Genomic DNA, 21,691 nt, shown 5'->3' with positions numbered 1-21,691 from the left:
GACTTCTTTGCACACGTCGCGCATGAGACGTGAAGTAGGCTATAAACAAATTACTCTTATACGTAGGCTTGTGCTTTATTGAAGAGAATGGGGGGCAATAAAATCTTTTAGCCTCACGTTTGCCACCAAGAGCTAGAGTTTCTGTCCATTCATCAATGTTGCAGTTACTTCTATCGACCCTCCTTTCTCCAAACCAGTGAACCGATTTTTCTAACGCCTCCGTCAGCAAGCTTTCAGCCGCTTCGTCTCCTGCGGGCACCTCAATCCTCTACATGCTTCATATTCTGCAAATTCCGGTAACTCGCCCATCATCTCTGGCGTAGCGTCCATCTTCTTCTTCCTCCAGTGGTGTCATTGAATTCAATGTGCAAGACTCTTCCTATTCTTATTTATTGTCATAGTAGCATTTTCAACAGATTGGAAACGTGTAAATAAACGGTCTAATTGAGTTTGAAGGTCAATTTGCATTTTCTGCACATTGAAGAGTATTCTTAAACGTCCAACTATGCTAGTTAGTATTATTTTATATTATTATTTATTAGTATAACTCATAATGGCAGTTTTTGTGATTTTCTCCAAAACTCTCCTTTCATATATGTGATTTTCTCCAAAACTCTCCTTTTTCATATATGTATTGAAGATTGAAGATTTGCCTTTTCAGGAGCTATATTATATGATCATCTTGACTCACTTTCTTCTGATGTCGAACTAGAAGTTCCACCAACCTGTTCATGTCCGACATTCTTTTCGAACCACTCTTCAGAACTCCTGTTAAGATGCCTTGAATCATTGCTTAATTGATCAAGCTGAGGGGTTGTAACCTGAGTTGATCAGTTGTTAGGTTGCCATTGAATCATTGCTGAGTTGATCAAGTCGAAGGGTCGAGCTGATCAAGCTGAGAATGATATGTTTCTGTTATTGGGCTTAATTGTTGTATCAAGCCCAGTTTGTCTTTTGTACCTATTTATATAGAAGTAGGGCACAAGAATTTGTAAGAGCAGCGCAGCCTTTTGGAATCAATACCTTTGTATCTGTATTCGCAGTCATAATACAATTTGTTCTCCGTTCTTGCACGTGGACCACGTAAATTCTGTGTCTCCTTACGTTCTTTTGTTTGTCGATTACACTATTATCCGATCTGTCATAACAACTCCCAACCACACCCAAAATATTTTAACATCATCACGACATCCGACATCCTTGGACGTCTATCTGGGTTGTATCTTGTGCAGAGAACAGCTATTTTCATCAGCAGCTTCACCACTGCCTCCATCTCATCATCACCACCTTCATCGTCAGCCATTGATTCCCATCTTCTCTCCTCATAATTCTTTTTTACCTGATAACAGATGTATGATGGAAATAAGGAATTACAAACTGGAAATTCTTAGTATTCATAGAATAAACTTTAAAGGTAAGTAGGTCTCTCACCCAATCAACATACATCATGTCCTTCTCATCGGCTACATGAATAAGATCAATAATTCTCCGTTCTGTGACGAGCTCAAGAAGAAACGATCCATAACTGAAAACATCACTTTTATCTGAACACTTACCACTGGCAATGTACTCGGGAGCTATATGACCAATTGTTCCTGTCACACTTGTGGTAATATGAGTAACGTTGTGGTCCATGATCTTGGCTGATTTGAAGTCAGCAACAACTGGTTCGAATTTGTCATCTAACATTATATTTGCAGCTTTGACATCGCAATGAATGATTTTCTTTTCACATTTATCATGCAAATGAGCTAGACCCCTTGCAGTGCCAATTGCTATGTTTTTTCTCTGTTTCCAAGTGAGAGGAGGCCGTGATTCATATCTCCCTGCCCACATAGTAAATTCGAAGACTTGTGCTCATACAACATGCAAATTTGAAACAATAATTAAACACTCATCTGCTCTCTGCAAAATTTCTTATCATGTTATGTTAGTAGGCCTAATGTTATGATAAGAGGAAACATGAATGAGCTGTGCCTGTGCTGTGTGAGAGAGAATGAATTCGGTCAAGCTTACCCGTTAACCATGAATCAACACTTCCATTGACCATCAAAGGGAAAACAAGCAGTTGTACTTCTGGCATCCGGCAAAATCCAATCACATGAATTAGATTTGGAATAGGCAAACAAATCCGTCCAATCTCTAGTTCTCTTTCAAAACAATATTCTAGACTTTGAGAATTGTATCTTTTAACTGCAACAGGATAGCCGTCTAACCAGCCTTTGTAGATCACATTAAAACTATCCTCACTGATAATTTTGTTGCTAAAACCCTCTGTTGCAGCATGTAGTTTATCCAGAGAAATATTCTGGGCATCTTGACCTTCCAAAATGTCTCCTTTGAAATCTTCCTTTGACCACTCTATGTCCCCCTTTGCCCAGCGGTATGCAACATCTAACCTCCTCACAACTTCCAGCATCGTCGGACGTCCTTCTGGATCATCTTGGGTGCAGATCAGAGCTATTTGCAACAAGTCCTCAACTTCTTCATCTAAGAACTTACCTTGAAGTTCTGCATCAACTATCACTTTCCATTCTCTCTCCTTGTAAATATGGTTAACCTGATGTCAGATTATATATACTTGAGTAACCATATAACAAAAAATTGAACCAAGTAACAGGGTATTTGAAAAATGCCTCGTGACAGTTTATATTTGTGAAATTTCCAATTCAAATGAAAATATTGCCTAGACTCATCAACACAGGATTAATGTACAATCATCAAAATATCACTTATCACAACAGAATTTAAGTTTCAACTTTCAAGCTATTTTGATGATATGCAATTCCGTGCGTGTGCATCCTCTGAGAGTATTGGTACAACTAGAGCAAGACTTACCCAATCTAGTAACAACATGTCATTATCATAGGCAAACCGAGCAAGATCGAACGCACTCTTCGCAGTGATGAGCTCGAGAAGAAAGACTCCATAACCAAAAACATCACTTTTCACAGAACACTTACCAGTAGCAAGATACTCAGGAGCTATATGGCCAATTGTTCCTTTAACTGGAGTGACAATATCATCACCACAGCAATCCACATATTCACCCAAGGATAAGTTAGCAAGAACTGCTTCAAAGTACTCATCCAACAATATGTTTGAAGCTTTAACATCACAATGAATGATTTCCCTGGGGCATATATGATGCAGGTAAGCTAGACCCTTTGCAGCTCCAAGTGCTATTTTCATCCTTGTTAGCCAGTCCAGAGGAGGAAGTGAATCTTTTCTTTCTGGAGTCAGTAGGTTTATTATAAATATAATGTATGCAAAACAAAATTCCTAATCAGTTACAATTACAAACATACACTTTACAATATAACAAACAAAACTAAATCTACACTTTACAATATAACATAACTTGCCTTGATTACCATTTATGGTTACTTTCCTACCACATGACAAAAAAAAGATGTATAAAAGAAGCTACAAACCTATTCCAGCAGTCTTTAAGACGGTGAATATGAATGGTTGATTGAGATTACCTCTTAACCAGAATGCTACACTTCCATTATCCATGTACGGATAAACGAGCAGCTTTTCTTTTTGTGTAATACAAGATCCACGAGCACGAATTACATTCCAATGTGTAGCAATGCTTATCATTTCCATATCTATCTCAGCTGCTTGTGGTGGCACGCGTTCAACTTCTGCAAGAGTGCCATCTGCTAGTCGACCTTTATAAACTTTCCCACGTCCACCACGTACAAGGATATTTTTGTCGCTAAAACTGTCTGTTGCAACCAGTAGCTCACGCTGGGAATAGATTCTGAGTCCAGATTGATCATCTTCATCATCTGTTGAAGAAAAATAAGTTACTCTGGTCATATAAATGCATGAAATATGTATACGAAGTTTATTTCAAGCCATATTGCAACTAATAAGGACTGCTAACCAAACCTTGGGCCACATCATAGAACTTGGGTTTCCTCCTCCAAAGCCAAGCAGGAATTAGCTTCCTTGTATTAGTTCCAGAAACATTTCTCCTAGCTGCAATTCCATACCGTTTAACTGAGAACTAAACTTCAATTGAAACATAAAGAGTAGAGTTTTTAGGGTTTATCACATTCCACAAAGCACAAAGGTTGTAAATTGTAATTGGATCTTCCCCAATTATACCACGACAACATAATAGCCTCACAAAACCAAACATTCTAATGAATTAATAATCGAGACGAACCTTCAAGGCTAGTAAGCGGAGGTTGAGGCGGCGGTTGAGGCGGCGGTGGGACAAGTATACGCTTGAACAAATCACTCGGAATTCTGAAATATTCTCAAATTTGAGTAGAAACGTCGGTGATGGTGTAATTTACACAGAATATTGAGATGAGCAGAGCAGGAAATACCTGAGACTTTCTCCACTTGAATAAGAGGTTCTCGGAGTATCGGATGCAATGGTGGAGAAGGAGTTTTGGTGACAGAGCTGCCATATCTCCTCTCTCTTAACCACCGCATTCACCAGCTTCTCCCAATTATCTCTCGACGACGACACCATCTCTCTTCACACTCGAACTATACATGTAAAACAGGGGGAAATGCAATTGAACATCAAATCTTCTGGTGATTGATGAAAATGAAATACCTCTTTCTCCTTCAATTATTAGACTAGATGGAAACTAGCCTGAAAGTGACAGCGTCACTCGTCAACGACTATGCTCACCAGTCACCACCGCCAATGCATAGTTTTTAACTTTTAACGATGAAGAGGAAAAAAAAGTTGATTAAAATTCGAAAGAGAGTAGATATAATCATCTAATAATATTAATAATTAGTGAGAATTTTTTATGGATACCACGAAATAAAAAGAGAGAGATTATGTTTTATGAACACGTAAAAAGAGACACTTTATTACTCATTTTTATTTTTTTCATTTTTACTGTATTTACATTTTCTATTTTACATTCCTAATTTACGCAATTTATCTATTTCCTTGAGATTGTCAATTTGACATTAAAACACTTATGAGATAGTGTTCCTTGTCAAGATGGAAAAAATAATTAAGGGAATCAATTCTCTACAATCAATGATTGACTTAATATTTTGTATAGAATAGAATTATTTGCTTTCCATATGAAATACATGTCATGTACAGTGTATATTCATCCCTATTTAAAGGGATCCATATTCTATTGAAAAATCAACCGATTCAATACAATTCTTGTTCTTCTCTCTAATCTCTTCTCTAATATGTCGACTGTACTAGTCAACATGGTACCAGAGAAGAGTTTTCAGAGTTTTTGGGACTCATATTAGATATCATCACTGTCCTGTACTCGTATAGTATCCGTTCTTGAACCTTTTTTTCTGTTTTTCCTGTCCAAAACAAAACGACCATGTCAGAAGAAGATAACAAAGAAATCGAAACCATAAACACATCTGCAGCTGATGAGTTTGCCCGGCAGTTTGCCAATTTTATACGCAACAGTTTTGCGCAGAACCAAGCACCAAAAAACCCTCCAGAAACAACCCCAACACACCGAATAGGTACGCAGCCACTTCTTATCGGATTCAAGTTGAATGGTGATAACTACCCACAATGGTCTGTACTTATGGAGACATCAATCAGTGGTAGGGGAATGGTATCTCACTTGACTGGAGTGCCGCCTTCCCCGCCACGAACTGATCCATCATTCCAACAGTGGCAACAAGCCGACCATTGTGTTTTCACATGGTTGGTCCAGAACCTCGAACCCAGATTGGTCAATCGGGTTTTACAACAGCCGACGGCCGTATTTTAAAACAGGGGGAAATGCAATTGAACATCAAATCTTCTGGTGATTGAAGAAAATGAGTTACCTCTTTCTCCTTCCATTATTATTGGACTAGATGGAAAAACGCGCCTGACAGTCGTCAACGAATATGCAAACCACCACCAATGCATAGTTTTTAACTTTTATCGAGAAAGGGAAAAAAGGTTATTAAAATATGAAAAAGAATACATATAATAATTTTGATAATTCGTTAGAAATTTTCTAATTTTGGATGAGATTATTTTTTTTGAATACTATGAAATAAAAAGATTGAGATTAAATTTCATGGACACAAGAAAAATTCTCACTTTATTACTCATTTTTTATTTTTTCCATTTTTATTGTATTTACATTTCTTTTTCACTTTTCTTCTTTACGCAATTTATCTAATCCGTATTTCTTTATGGCCGAGACTATCAATTTGACATTAAAACTCTTATCCTTCACTAATGAGATAGGGTTCCTAAGAAAAAACCATCTGATTGGAATATCAATTTGATAATTTTTCAGTTCTACTCTTAAATCCCAAATTTTGTTTGTTAGTTTAATCCTATAGTTAAATCCATAGCTTGTCTATTTTTAAAGTCATCTCTAATTATTTACACTAAATTCAAACCTATCTTGGGTATATGTTTACGACTAAAATAATATTACTATAATTATTTACGTCAAACTCAAATCCAAAAGAATATTTCATACTCACCTATTTATATTACATTTTCAATTGACCTACGTACTCATTTCAATCACACATTAATCCCACAACACTTTATCAAAAATTTAAATTATATTAAATTAGATAAATAAATAAATTTTTTATTAATATATTTATGTAGAATTTACTTTATATTCAAAAAAATTTACTAACTTAGAAATTAAAATACACTTTACATGCTATAATAAAACTAAAAGATAAAAGGAAACATAGTTAAAATCATCACAACTATTAAAAACATATCACAATAAGCATATAAAATAGCAAAATTTCAAGACTTGAAATTTGGGTATTGTTCTCACAAATGATCAACTAGCGCATTTGACTCAAGGATCATCGTGGGATTCTTTCCCTTGTAGCCGGTCGTGTAGGCCCCCTTCCAGGCGGTCGGACAGTTCTTCCACTCTCAATGCATACAATCTATGTTGCCTAACATCCTGGGGAACCCATGCTGCTCCCCCGTGCATCGCATCAGATCCTGACAATCTTGGGGGTAGGGTTTCAAGGTGCCGATCACGAAAAATTGCAATCACACCCTGACAGAAATACATCAGACATTCCAGGGGCTGTCGACTCACCGATGTGGAGGTACTCATCCCACATGTCTGCCGCGCCTCCGTAGGCCAACTGCCTAATTGCCACCGTGCATTTTTGAATAGGGGTGTGGCCGGGTCCGAGCAGCCGCATCGTGCCTGAAGCGGAAACACATATATCGCCGCTCCAAAGCGTCAACGATACGCATAAATAGCTCCCTGCGCATTCTAAAACTCCACCTGAACAGGTTGGCCCCAAACCGCGGGTTCTCTGAGAAGTAGTCGTCATATAACCGCTGATGTGCAGCTACGTGATCCCGATCAATCACTATTCGGCGGTGGATAACGGGTCGAGGTCGAGGTACCGCCGGCTGCAAGGCCCTTTGCATGTACCGCTCTATCTTGTGGTCCATGTAGGCCTCCAATGCCTCGTTTATTCGCCGTTCGTACTCCTCAGCATCCCACCACTACTACCACTACTACTACCCGCGTTACTCATTTCGCGTTGTTGCTCTTGTACAGAAATTTAGATAGAGAGAAAACTCGTTAAAACAAGTGGTGCAAATGAAAATGACGTGAAAATCGCGAATATATAGTGTTTCAAAAATTTTAAAAATAATAATAAAAAATTGCGCTGGCCGATCGCTCGCCGATCGCCAGCCTGCAATGGCGGCCAGCGTCTTCAAATCAGCGTGCGCTCGCCTAATGGCTAGCCGATTCGGCGCTCGCTGGTTGTAGTAGTTCGGCTAGCCGGTGGGCTAGCCGCTATTTGAGATGCTCTGATAGTGTCAATGATTGAATGCGGCCTTTTATACTTCATCGTCCATACAAAAATAATCTCATTTTATTATTATTTTATAATGTCCACCAAAAATAGTCTTTACTTTACTTATATTTTCTCCATGACATTAGAATGACATGAATGTAACGTGTGAAATGAAATAAATTATTAACTTCAAATTTTTGTATTCACTATAAATTATTGTCAACAATTGCGAATTTGCATTTCAATTTTCCCCAAATTCAAATTTATGGGACACTTCAAAAAATAATCAAAATTAATAGAATTTTGTTTAATTATAAAATAGACTAAATTTGACCAGATTTTTTCTTTTTTTCTTTTTTTCTTTTTTCTTTTTTTCTTTTTGCCCTAAATAAAATACCTTTGACGACCTGATTTATAATGTGGATAGGATTTGGTGGGATGGATTTATTTCTGGATCGTGGAGGAGGATTTGTCTGGCTTCTTTACATTCTTTTCTACTTTTCTGAGTTGAAAATTTGCGGCCCAACCCAATACATTAGTTTTGTAGCACAAATTTACAGATAGGGTTGATTGATAAATGAAAATTATGCCCATAGGCCGAAGGTCGAAAAAGAAGCAGAAATGGTCAGATTTTGTCTAATCAAAATATAAAACCTACTTTGGCTACATTTTCTTATGCTCTGATGAGCCTACGTTATAATCCAATATAAAGAACTTATTGATCTTAAGTTTGCAATCATATGTTAGTTAGGGAGGTATGTAATTTTGAGCAGACTTATGGTAAACACTTGCTTGTTGTGTTGATGTGAGTGCATACACATTACATCCATACATTTGAGAGTGAGAGAAACAATAGAAAATCCACATTACATACTTGTGAGAGCATGGCAACAAAGTAATTTACGAGATAGTAACTCGAAGTGATGTTTAATCGTCCATGCTTGTTGTTGTGCCATTAAAACATCAATCTTACTGTATTTGTTTATTTCTTGGAGCAGTTATGACAATCCAATCTACGTGCACCAGTGTTTTAAAAACCGCACCGGCCGGTTCGACTGGTTGGATCGCGAATCGGTAAGTAGTTCGGTCTGGTTTGCTCATATAAACCACCACTATATTGAGCCGCCTTAAACCAGTGCAATCGGCCGGAAACCAGTTTTCACAAAAAAAGCTTGAAACTTTGTTGTCAAGGAGGCTTGACCCAAGACTTCTTGTCGAATTAGTAACACCTTTACCACTCCACCAAAATACTTTGATTGATATAACATAAACATTAACTAAATTTATATATTAAACGTGATAAATTTTTATTTACACTAACTTATAATCCAAATTTAATAAATAATTATTAATTACATTATACTATATAACTATATTTATCATTCACTAAATTATATTATTATTTATATATAATCAATTATACATAAGGTTTAATATTTTTATATATTATTAATTGCATTTTGTTACTATATGTTATATTATTGCTTCAAATAAAACATTTTGAAAAAAAAAATGAAATTTATTTGTTTTTATCATAAAATATCAACAAATTTTAGTATATTTAAAATATACTTTATTATGAAAAATATTAGTATAAATTTAATATTCATTATATTTTACTGTTCTTTGTATAATATATTTATATATAAGTATACATAATGTTTAATGTGTGATAAATTTTTAATTACATTTATCATTCATTATTTAATGGGATATTGGCATCTAATATCACGGAATTTTTAAAAAGTTGGGTTTTTCCCACGAACTTTAAAATTGACAAATAATATCACGAACTTTACCCCTTGTTTGTTTTTTCCCACGAATGAAAAAATTCTTCAAATAAACGGATTTTTTTCGTAATTTCTCAACAACAATTTTGAGAGCTTCAAGTTTTTCAATCTTTGAAGATAGTTTTTTTTTAAGCACACCCTCCAAAATTGTTCTTCAATCTATTAAAATAACATGAATTTTTTCATCGTGGAAAAAAACAAACAAGGGGTAAAGTTTGTGATATTATTTGTCAATTTTAAAGTTCGTGGGAAAAACCCAACTTTTTGAAAGTTTCATGATATTAGATGCCAATATCCCTTATTTAATACTCCCTTCGTTCCATAGTATTAGAGTCATTTTGCCATTGTGGTACGTTCCATATTAAAATAGAGTCATTTCCCTTTTTAGTAAAAGTCAACACATTTTTCCACACCTACTTTACTCTCTCTTACCTTTTTTTCTCTCTCTTCATCTCTCTACCTTTTTTATTTTCCACTTTATTCTCCTTTAACTTAACTCACCTAACACAATTTTTCTTAATCTCTATGCCGAAAAGAAACGCCTCTTTTACTATGGAACGGATGGAGTATATATTTTATATTTAATTATATATGTTTATAATAATATTCCGGTTCGACCATTGAACCGGTTGAACCATTGAACCAGTTGCTTCACCGGTCCGGGTTTTAAAACATTGATATGTGCACGAGTTTATTTTCTTTATATTCTTCTTCTTATTAAGGACAAGCAAGAAATTAAGTTTTGGGAAATTGATAAACTCATAGTACTTTGCATAGTTTTTAGGGGTTAGATTTAGAATGGTTAATTTGGTTTTAGGATTAGTTTTCTATGTTTTTGTCTAATCATCTATCAATTGATTATTTTGATGAGTTTGTTGAGTTTTAAAGAAAAAGATGACTAAAATCATGATTTTTAATCGTCTCTAAAGGATTCTGACCTCTTCTTCTTCGAAAGAGCTTTATGTGGGTATCTTGCACACTTCATCAAATTTATGTATATAACGTTATGCCCATTTTACAAAGACTGCGCAATTCATCCTAAAACTTCCACTCGGCCCGAGTTGAAGTCATCCATTTTCCACTCGGTCGGAGTGGATTTGACACCAAACTCCACTCAGCTCTAGTGGAACTCATTTCACCTTTGCAATTTACAAAAGCCTCACTCAGACCGAGTGAGTTTCATCCGTGGTTCCACCAAAACCGACTAAGAGCAACCGTTACAAATTTCTTTTCCTTTTTAGTTGGGGTAGGAATTGTGGCAGACTTTAAGCCCCCATTCACACTCATTTTCAACCTAGAGCGTGAAGAAGAGAAAAAGATGGCCAATCATCGATCCGAGCTCAAAGACGAACTTCCATTCTGGTCAAATCATCTAGGGAGTAGTATCTAGTATAGTTATTTCAATATTTTCATTGTTTTCAACCATGTCTTCCATTTGAATCTTTGAACACTTTGAGTAGCAAAACCCTTATTGTGGGATTCTTGGTGACGTTGCCATTTTTTTAGTTTAACTTAGTCTTTTTTAATGTCAACGTCTTGCTCTTGCTATTTGTTTGTTCTTGGACTTTAACAATTCAATTTATTAGTTGCCTCTTGAATTATTGTAGACTTAGCTAAATTAATCGAAAACGAAATAGCAAAGTTAGTACTCCCTCCGTCCTTAAAGAATACGCATTTTGGGTTCGACACGGGTTTTAATGCGAAATTGATAAAGTAAGAGAGTGGTAAAGAAAAAAATAATTAAAGTATTATTAGTAGAGAATGAGTCTCATCTCATTAGAGGGAAATAGTTTCCAAAATTACAAAGTTCATATTTTTGTGGAACAGAGTAAAAAGGAAAGAGTGCATATTCTTGTGAGACGGAGGGAGTAATAAAAAAGGATAACACATTAATTAGTAGAATTTGAAAGAACTGAGATTTTGTGTGAGCGTTTTTATCCTAAGTTCTTAGTGAGTTAGACACTAGATATTAGAGGGGTACATTGATGCTAGAAGTTTAATAAATGGATTAGGTACTTTGACATAAGGCTTAATGTAATCATAATCCTCTTACCAATGCTAGAGACATAAACTGACATAGAGATCAAATAGGATAACAACATATAGTCATTGCATGGAATCAAGAATTCTACATTTCATATCAATACGCCTCATATCAATTTATCTTGTTTTTAATCATTTTTTCTTGATTTAATCTTGTTAGATTTAATCCAAAAACCAAAACCTTTAATCTTGTTAGATTTAATCCAAAAACCAAAACCTTTAATCTTGTTAGATTTAATCCAAAAACCAAAACCTCTAAATAATAATTGAGATAGTTTCTTAGTACTTTTGAGTTGACACACTAGTCTTCGTGGATACTACTTGCCATACTACAATAACTCAATACATTTGTGAGTTACGCCTTGTTTTAAAATAAGCCTTGGTCAGCTATTACGAACGAGGTCCGATCCAACTATCATGGAACTACAGTTATGCCCCGACCAGCTACACCACTGATTCTGATGGCATCAACAACCCCAATATCGTAGCGACAGACTGAGTCGTCTCCTTTCGAACCACCCTATAGTATTTGATGAATATACTGTTTCTATTTCATTTAAATTAATCCAAGATTTGCCTTTTCGGGAGCTATATATATTGTATGATCATCTTGACTCACTTTCTTCTGATGCCAACCTAGAAGTGCCACCATCCTCTTCTTATCCGGCCTTCTTTTCAAACCACTCTTCAGAACTCTCAACCACACCCAAAATATTTTAACATCATCACGACATATGACATCGTTGGACGTCTGTCTGGGTCGTATCTTGTGCAGAGAACAACTATTTTCACCAGCTGCTTCACCACTGCCTCCATCTCATAATCACCACCTTCATCGTCAGCCATTGATTCCCATCTTCTCTCCTCATAATTCCTTTTTACCTGATATTAGATGTATGATAGAAATAAGGAATTAGAAACTCGAAATTCTTAGTATTCATAGCATAAACTTAAAAGGCAAGTAGATCTTACCCAATCAACAGACATCCTGTCATTCTCATCGGCTACGTGAATAAGATCAATAATTCTCCTTCCTGTGATGAGCTCAAGAAGAAATGCTCCATAAATGAAAACATCAGTTTTATCTGAACACTTACCACTGGCAAGGTACTCGGGGGCTATATGACCAATTGTTCCTGTCACGGTAGTAGTAATACGAGTCTCGTTGTGGTTCATGAATTTGGCAGATTTGAAGTCAGCAACAACTGCTTCAAAGTTGTCATCTAACAATATATTTGCAGCTTTGACATCACAGTGAATGATTTTCTTTTCACATTTTTCATGCAAATGAGCTAGACCCCTTGCAGCACCAAGTGCTTTATTTCTTCTCTGTTGCCAAGTAAGAGGAGGCCGCGATTCATGTCTCCCTGCCCATAGAGTAAATTCGAAGACTTATGCTCATGCAATTTGAAACAATAATTAACCAATAAACACCCATCTGCTCTCTGCAAAATATCTCATCATGTTATGTTAATAGGTCTAATGTTATGATAAGAGGAAACATTAATGAGCTGCTCTGTGTGAGAGAGAATATGTGTTAAGCAATATGTATCAATACACATATCTAGAATAGAAACTGTACATATGTCAGTCAAGCTTACCCGTTAACCATGAATCGACACTTCCATTGACCATCAACTGGAAAACAAGCAGTTGTACTTCTGGCATCTGGCAAAATCCAATCACATGAACCAGATTCGGCATTGGTTGCAAATAAATTCGTCCAATCTCTAGTTCTTTTTCAAAGTAATATTCTAGACTTTGAGAATTGTATCTTTTAACTGCAACAGCATAGCCATCTAACCAGCCTTTGTAGATCACATTAAAACTATCATCACTGATAATTTTGTTACTAAAATCCTCTGTTGCAGCATGTAGTCTACCCAGAGAAAATTTCTGGACATCTCGACCTTCCAAAATGTCTTCTTTGAAATCTTCCATGGAACACTTTGCCTCCTCCTTTGCTATTTGATATGCAGCTTCTAACCTCCTCACAACGTCCAACATAGTCGGACGTCCTTCTGGATCAACTCGTGTACAGATTAGAGCTATTAGCAACAACTCCTCCACCTCTTCATCTATGAACTTACCTTGAAGTTCTGCATCAACTATCACTTTCCATTCTCTCTTCTTGTAAATATGTTTTACCTGATGTCAGATTATAAATCCCTGAGTAACCGTATAATAATAATTGAACCAAGTAACAGAGTACTTGAAAAATGCCTCATAAGAGTTTATATTTGTGAAATTTCTAATTCAAATGAAAATATTGCCTAGACTAATCAACACAGGATTAATGTACAATCATCAAAATATCACTTATTACAACAGTACTTAAGTTTCAAACTATTTAAATGATTTTAAATTCCTTATGTCTGCATTTTTGTGAGAGTAATGGCACAGCTACAGTAAGACTCACCCAATCTAGTAAGATCACGTCATTATCATTGGCAAGCCGAGCAAGATTGTAAGATTTTTGCGCTGTGATGAGCTTGAGAAGAAAGACTCCATAACCAAAAACATCAATTTTCACCGGAACACTTTCTAGCAGCGAGATACTCAGGAGCTATATGACCAAGTGTTCCTTTAAACGGAGTGACAATATCATTACCACAGCAATCCACAAATTCACCCAAGGATAAGTCAGCAACAACTGCTTCAAAGTTATCATCCAACAATATGTTTGAAGCTTTAACATCACAATGAATGATTTTCCTGGGGCATTCATGATGCAGGTAAGCTAGACCCTTTGCTGCTCCAAGTGCTATCTTCATCCTTGTGAGCCAGTCAAGAGGAGGCAGTGAATCCTTTCTTTCTGGAGTCAGTAGGTTTAGTATAAACATAACAAAATTCCCAATCAGTTACAAAATATAATAAACACAAACACTTTACAATATAACAAACAAAACTAAATTTACAAAAGGTGTATAAAAGAAGCTATAAATCTATTCCAACAGCCGACAAACTTTCCTTGATTACTATTTATGGTTACTTTCCCTCTATATGGCATAAAAAGGTGTATAAAAGAAGCTATAAATCTATTCCAACAGCCGACAAGACGGCAAACCCGAGTTCTTAAGGAAACATAACATTGTTATCGAACAAAAGTAGACCAGCGAATGAAAATGAATGGTTGATTGAGATTACCTCTTAACCAGAACGCCACACTACCATTAACCACGTACGGATAAACAAGTAGCTTTTCTTTTGGAGTAATACAAAATCCACGAGCACGAATTACATTGCAATGTGTAGCAATGCTTATTATTTCCATATCTATCTCAGTTTCTTGTTGTCGCACCCGTTTAACTTCTACTAGAGAGCCATCTGCTAGTTGACCTTTATAAACTTTCCCACGTCCACCACGAACAAGGATATTCTAAAACTGTCTATTGCATCAAGTAGCTCACGCAGTGAAAATCTTTGGAGTCCAAAATGATCCTCTTCATAACAGTTGAAGACAAATAAGTTACTCTGCTTATATAAATACATGCAATATGTGTACAAAGTTTATTTCAAGCCATATTGCAACACTGCTAACCTTGGGACCGATCATAGTCCTTGGGTTTCCTCCTCCAAAGCCAAGCAGGAAATAGCTTCCTTGTACTAGGTCCCCTAGCTGCAATTCCATACCATCTACCTAAGAACTAAATTTCAATCTAAACATAAGGAGCAGAGTTTTTAGAGTTAGGTTTAGGTTTAGGATATTGTAATTTGATTTTCCCCAATTTTACCACGACAACATAATATTGATAGCCATCACAAAACTAAACATTCTAATCGCGCCAACGAACTAATAATCGAGACGAACCTTCAAGCGGAGGTTGAGGCGGCCGTGATGCAAGTATACGCTTGAACAAATCACTCGGAATTCTGAAATATTCTCAAATTTCCTTTTATTAGAAACGTCGGTGATGGTGTAATTTACACTGAAACGGAGATGAGCAGAGGAGGAGATACCTGAGAAAGTCTCCACTGGAATAAGAGGTTCTCGGAGTGTCGGATGCAATGGTGGAGATGGAGTCCTGGTGGCAAAGCTGCCATATCTCATCTCTCTTAATCACTGCCTTCACCAGCCTCTCCCAGTTATCTCTCGACGACGACATCATCTCTCTTCAGAATCGAACTATACAGCTTAAACAAGGGGAAAATGCACTTGAACATCATATCTTCTGGTGATAAATGAAAATGAGTCAACTCTGTCTCCTAGTATTAGAGCATCCGCAATGGTGTTTAGGCCGGCCATAGGCCAGCAATAGGCTAGCCATTCTCTCTCCTGCCACGTCAGCAACACTAAAAAATCCACCTGCCACATCAGATTTAGGCCAGCCATAGGCCAGTCACAATAAAAATAATTCAAAATATACTACATTTACGGAATTAAAATTACGATTAAAATACGGAATTAAATTTACGAGACATATACGGAAAATTCATTAATTTTATTTAAATAAAAAAAAGTACATTAACTAAAAATCATAAAAATAACATAATAAAAAAAAATCCGGGCTTCTACACACGAACCACCTTGAATCTGTTATAGTTTGTCGCTATTGCCGAACGGGGTCTCGCTGTTTTTTTAGGTCTTAATTTTGTATTGGGCTAGTTGTTATTGTCCATCGCTAGATGTTGCTCTTGTACAGAAATTTAGAGATAGAGAAAATCGCGTTTATATAGTTTTTCAAAAATTTTAAAAAAGAATTAAATTTTTTTTTTAAAAAGAATTAAAAAAATTAAAAAAAAGAATTAAAAAAAAAAAAAAATTCGGCGCTGGCCGATCGGGCCGCCACAATGGCGGCCAGCGCATCGGCTAGCGCATCGGCCAGCCCACGCCGATCGACTCGCCGATTTCGCGCTGGCCAACTCCAATGGTTCGGCTAGCCGATCGGCGAGCGCGACGAATCGGCTAGCTGGTCGCTAGCCGACCATTGCGGATGCTCTTAGACTAGGTGGAAACGCGCCTGACAGTTACTTTGCTAACCCCATCAATGCTTAGTTTTAACTTATAAAAAAAGTGATTAAAATAGGAAAGAAAATACATATAATAATTTTAATAATTTATGAAATTTTTCTAATTTTGGATGAGATTATTTTTTATGAATACCATGAAATGAAAAGATGAGATTAAATTTGATGGACACAGAAAAATACTCACTTTATTACTCATTTTTTTATTTTTCCATTTTTATTGTATTTATATTTTCTTTTTCACTTTTCTTCTTTACGTCATTTATTTACTCTATATTTATTTTTGGACGAGACTATCAATTTGAAATTAAAACTCTTATCATTACTAGTGAGATAGGATTCCTAAGGAAAAACCACCTATTAGAATATCAATTTGACAATTTTGTGGATATGCGTCTTTAAAAATAGAAAGAGACTTCAAAATACCTTCAACTCACTATTAGTTCTACTCTTAAATTCCAAATTTTGTATAGTGTTGTTAGTTTAATCCTATAGTTTGGGAGGAGTGGTCTACTTCTTTGGTCATCTCTATCCGTTTATACTAAATTCAAACCTAATTTAGATGCTCCATATATTTACAATCAAAATAATTTTACTCCAATTATTTACGTCAAACTCAAATCCAAAAAAATATTCCAAACTGCTCTTTTTACATTTTCAATTAGCCTACATACTCATTTCAATTACACATTAATCCCACAACACTTTACAATAATTTAAATTAAATTAAATTAGATAAATTAATAATTTTTGTATTAATATATTTATGTATTGAATATATTTTATATTAAAAAAAAATTACTAACTTGAAATTAAAATGCACTTTACATGCTATAATAAAACCAAAACATAAGTCGAAACGTATTTAAAATTATCACAACTATTAAAAACTATCACAATAATCATATAAAATAGCAAAAGTTCAAGACTTCGAAATTTGTGTATTGTTCTCACTTATCACAAAATGATCAACTAGCGCATTTTAAAGTTTCGGATGAGAATTTTTATTTCTTATAGCGTCATATTGACTCAAATATTCTTGAAATAATAATGGACTAATTTGCAATATCTCATAATTTTGGCAATAACACCATATTTGATGTTGTTCCATAGATAAACCTATAAATTAGTTTGAGTTTGGTCTATAGTTGGAGATGATTTTTACACCAAAAACGAATTTTAATGCATGATTGGAAATGGTCTAATCACGTCAAATAAATAAACCATTCAACTTTGTTAGAATATGCTAGGATTAATATTCTAGCATCTAAATGTAGACGAATCAACAAGATAATAACAAGAAATGATAAAAGGAAATAACAACAAGATTGTATGTGGAAAACTCTCTTCTATATGAAGAGATAAAAATTACGCGACCCACTGGTCTACCAAATCCATTACCACCAAGAAGATAATATAACTATGAAGTTTACAATGATATCTAGTTCTTAACAACATAATGAAAGCACTAGACAATCAACACAACTCCAAAATAGTTGAAATAAACATTTCAAGAACACAACAACCATGTTAAGAAATTAATAACCGAAGATCTAACCATTCAAATTTGGATTCATTTGGTCATAATGTAGCTAGACTAGTCTTCTACCTCCAGTTAAAATGTTAAGACGACTGAATAACTTTAGGACATCCGATCGTAACGAAAATCGAGACTGCATTGTATAAGTAAGTGAATAACTTGAAGAACACACTTTTCTTTTCTTTCCTTCTACACGGTTTTCTCTATCACTTTTCAGTTATAGCCGAGCTCCAACGATAAAGGTAGGATTTTATATATTCTCATTTGTCCTATTTACGTGTTACGTGTTACATGTCACATTTTCTTTATTGGAAAATTCTCTTTCACATTAATATACTTCCTCCGTCCCACAGAAATAGACCATATTTCCTTTTGCATTCGTCTCATACAAATAATTCATATCTATTTATAGCAACCTCTTTCTCCTTCTCTTTTACTTTATTATTTATAGACCCCACTATCTACTACACAATTTCAACTACTTTTCCTCCTTCTCTCATACTTTACCAATTATGCATTAAAACTCGTTTGACGTGTCCATACTGATAAACATGGGATTTGCATGTTTTTAAGGCCTAGATTTGGCTCGTTTTATATGTCAATCTTGCAAATTATGTTCTTAAATTGCATATATTATATATTTTGGTATTTTGATGTGTTTGTTGATAAATGATGGAAATAGATACAAAAAATGTACAAAAGTGTCAAAGTTCAGCAGCCTCTGTTCGAGCCCATCTGCCAACGAGTTTGAAGTCCAATCAGTGCTTAATACATATCATTCTCTTCATCTTTGAAAAAGCTTCACGTGGGTACCTTGAACATCTAAATCGGAGTTCTGTGGAGAAAGTTATGGCCATTTTACGAACGTTGCGCAATGCAGTCAAAATTAGGCGGAAATTAGGCGGCCCATCTGTACACCTTCTTCCGTCTCAGAGCCTCCAACTCTCCCCCTCTCTATATTTCTTCCATCCCATACTCCACACTTAAATTCTTCCATCTTCCATGGGAGCGGAGCTCTGCAGATCCAGGCAAGAGAAGACAGAAGACTACATCATTCAACCTTGGGTTTTGTTTTGTTTTTCTTCATGTCTAGTACTTTTTGTTGTTTTACTTGTCTATGAGTATTAAACATCTTTTGTAGAATTTTTGGTAAACATGCTATGATTATAAGTTTTTTATTCAATCGTTTTTCCTTGTTAGCTCTTGCAGTTATTTCGATTTCTCTTGTGCTTATACATTTGTTTGATTGGCCATCTTATGAATGCATGTGTTTACTACAAGAACTGAGAAGTGAGTAGTTTAATTTGAAAGAGGAGAAATTGACGTCTTTGCCAATAAAATCGGGAGATTTGAGCCTTTGAATGAAGCAAATTTATCTTAGGAGCTTTTAGGAGTTGTCTTAGTTCTAGGAAGGACACTTCGGTTTTAGGTAGCAATCTACAAATTGTATGCTTCGAGAGATGATATAATTTTACATCTGTGATAGCTTAGTAACTCTAAAGACCGTAATTCAAGGAAGTCCTTTGGATATTAGCTTTTGATTGTGGTTCCTAAAATTCTGCATTCCTTAGCCTGTTTTGTATTATATTTGTTTTTATATTTTCTGTTATTAGTTTATATATTTCTGTATAGTTTAATTAATCAAACCAAAAATTTAGCCTGTTTTGTATTATATTTGTTTTTATATTTTCTGTTATTAGTTTATTTATTTCTGTCTAGTTTAATTAATCAAACCAAAAATCCGTGTCTCCAAATAGTATATGACGCTTAGTATATGATAGATAGTTGCAATCTTATTCCCTGTGTTCGATATCCCGGTACTGTCCTTTAGCTATACTAGATCTATCTTGTATACTTGCAAGTATTTTTAGTGCTAATAAATAGTGCATCACATACCAAATGACCTATTTTTATGGAACAGAAAGAGTATAAAATTATATTTTTTTCTCCCTCTCAACATTTCTAAAAATTTGCATCATGACCCAAGTATGATATCAACACATGCCAGATGGAGCATTTTATTTAAGATCTCAAGTGTTTATCCAAGGTTACATAGAAGATTGATCTGCTGAGTATCTCTACATTAGCATTATTTAAGTGATTGCTAATGTTGTTGTGACATAATCAATTTTCATACTTCATCCATTGATAAAACTAGAGTCTGTTTCCATTTTGATCTATCTCATAAAAATTGTCTAGCTATTTTTATTTTTGGTAATATTTTTCTTTCAAATGAGACGAGTCACGTTCTTGATTCTCCACTTACATACTCAAAATTACTTTTATTTCTATTATTATCTCTCTCCAACTATATAATCTTTTCACAGACACTCAGTTCAATCGATGCATCACCAATTCAATTCTTGCACAACTTTCATGCCAACTGAGATTTTATTCTTATGTACCAAACAATTAAATTCAAAACAAGATTTTTTATTCCATATTTCCTTCCTAGCATTCCTTCTCTTCTCTGCAATTTTTTTTTGTTTTTTTGCGCAACTTGGAAAACAATTTCTCATTGCTATTTGTTTAGATAAAATGAAGACCTACTATGATCATGAATATGATTGCAAAATCTCATTTTGGTCGTGGAAGGGAAACATGATTTTTAATATAACTTCAAATGTGTTGTTCCAAAAATTGTTTAGCTCACAAAATTTTAGGAATGACTTATAGATCCCCATTAATGCTAAAAAATTAGTTACACAAACTCATTAATAGTGGGGCAAATTAATTCCAGAAATTATAGGAAAGATTTAGAATTCATTAAACTATGATAAGTCTATAGAAATAAAGACGAGAGTGGCGCGACCTATAAATTAAAATTCATTTATCTCTAGAAAAACGAGAGTTAGAGGGGGGAGATAGATCATGGAGAGCCTTTTGACTATCTACCTTTTGTAACTTCCATCACCTTAATAATTTGATTTTTATCCCCTTAATGTTATGACCTTTCATGTAGTTTGTATTGGACTATAAATAGGTGTGGTTCGAGAGACGAGAAAGACATTTTAGTTTCTATCTAGCATTTTAGTTAGCAATTTAGTAGTATTACACTGCTTGGTTCTTTCTCGACGTTAAGTTTGTCGGTGCCTACAAGTTTGATGTGCTTCTACTCGACATAAGGAAAGACGTCTCGTGTTTGAGGAGGTTACACAAACCATGAGCACTAGCCAGGTCATATCCAACCTTCGGAACTACTCAGCGCCCACGCGGCTGCCAAGGGAAGGGATTCTATAGCCGTGTGAGATTTCTCCTCGCGATGGCCTCATATCCAACCTTCGGAACTATTAGATCCATTGACGACTCCAACCGGGAAATCGCGGCCTTCTTTGCACACGTCGCACATGAAACGGGAAGTAGGCTATCAACACATTACCCTTATACGTAGGCTTGTGCTTTATTGAAGAGAATGGCGGGCAATCAAAGCCCTATTGCGACCTAACACATTCAATGTCCTAAAATATACCGAGCTCATTGCCACAAATGCCCTTATATCAATCAAGGCTTCCATATTGTTTTGGATGGACAACTGCCACGGCCCTTTCATATCGGGCAAGGGCTTTGGTGCCACAATCTGTGCTAT

The 21,691-nt window shown here is 35.3% G+C and overlaps 1 protein-coding gene and 1 pseudogene across 3 annotated transcripts; both read right to left on the bottom strand.

Annotated features, from left to right (window-relative positions):
• Window positions 1-1,008: 1,008 nt before the first annotated feature.
• LOC125221178 (LRR receptor kinase BAK1-like) lies at window positions 1,009-4,705 on the bottom strand. 3 transcript variants are annotated; one of them, XM_048123303.1, is made up of 9 exons: window positions 4,622-4,705; window positions 4,347-4,512; window positions 4,181-4,263; window positions 3,901-3,990; window positions 3,486-3,797; window positions 2,839-3,233; window positions 2,017-2,560; window positions 1,432-1,826; window positions 1,009-1,339 (listed from the first exon to the last, which is right to left on the bottom strand). In XM_048123303.1, exons 2-9 carry the CDS (start codon window positions 4,493-4,495, stop codon window positions 1,142-1,144), a joined length of 2,166 nt encoding a protein of 721 aa, XP_047979260.1. In that variant the 5' UTR covers window positions 4,496-4,512; window positions 4,622-4,705; the 3' UTR covers window positions 1,009-1,141. The 3 variants fall into 3 exon arrangements, with proteins under 3 accessions (XP_047979260.1, XP_047979261.1, XP_047979259.1); XM_048123304.1 differs by lacking the exon at window positions 4,622-4,705 and having other exon boundaries at window positions 1,432-1,463; window positions 1,557-1,826; window positions 4,347-4,604; XM_048123302.1 differs by lacking the exon at window positions 4,622-4,705 and having other exon boundaries at window positions 4,347-4,600.
• Window positions 4,706-11,830: 7,125 nt separating this feature from the next.
• Window positions 11,831-15,753, bottom strand: LOC125221179 (annotated as a pseudogene).
• Between the last annotated feature and the right edge of the window lie 5,938 nt (window positions 15,754-21,691).

Source organism: Salvia hispanica, chromosome 4 (genome assembly GCF_023119035.1).
Source record: "Salvia hispanica cultivar TCC Black 2014 chromosome 4, UniMelb_Shisp_WGS_1.0, whole genome shotgun sequence".
Classification (NCBI taxonomy): Eukaryota; Viridiplantae; Streptophyta; class Magnoliopsida; order Lamiales; family Lamiaceae; genus Salvia; species Salvia hispanica.
This window is presented reverse-complemented; position numbering and strand designations above follow the sequence as displayed.

What these genes read in the sequence shown, in the direction of transcription:
- LOC125221178 (XM_048123303.1), bottom strand. Translation starts at nt 4,495, where the DNA reads ATGGTGTCGTCGTCGAGAGATAATTGGGAGAAGCTGGTGAATGCGGTG. An exon ending in TCAAGTGGAGAAAGTCTCAG is followed by an intron (nt 4,264 to 4,346) that starts GTATTTCCTGCT and finishes AGAATATTTCAG; the next exon opens with AATTCCGAGTGATTTGTTCA. An exon ending in ACATGTTGTTACTAGATTGG is followed by an intron (nt 2,561 to 2,838) that starts GTAAGTCTTGCT and finishes ATCTGACATCAG; the next exon opens with GTTAACCATATTTACAAGGA.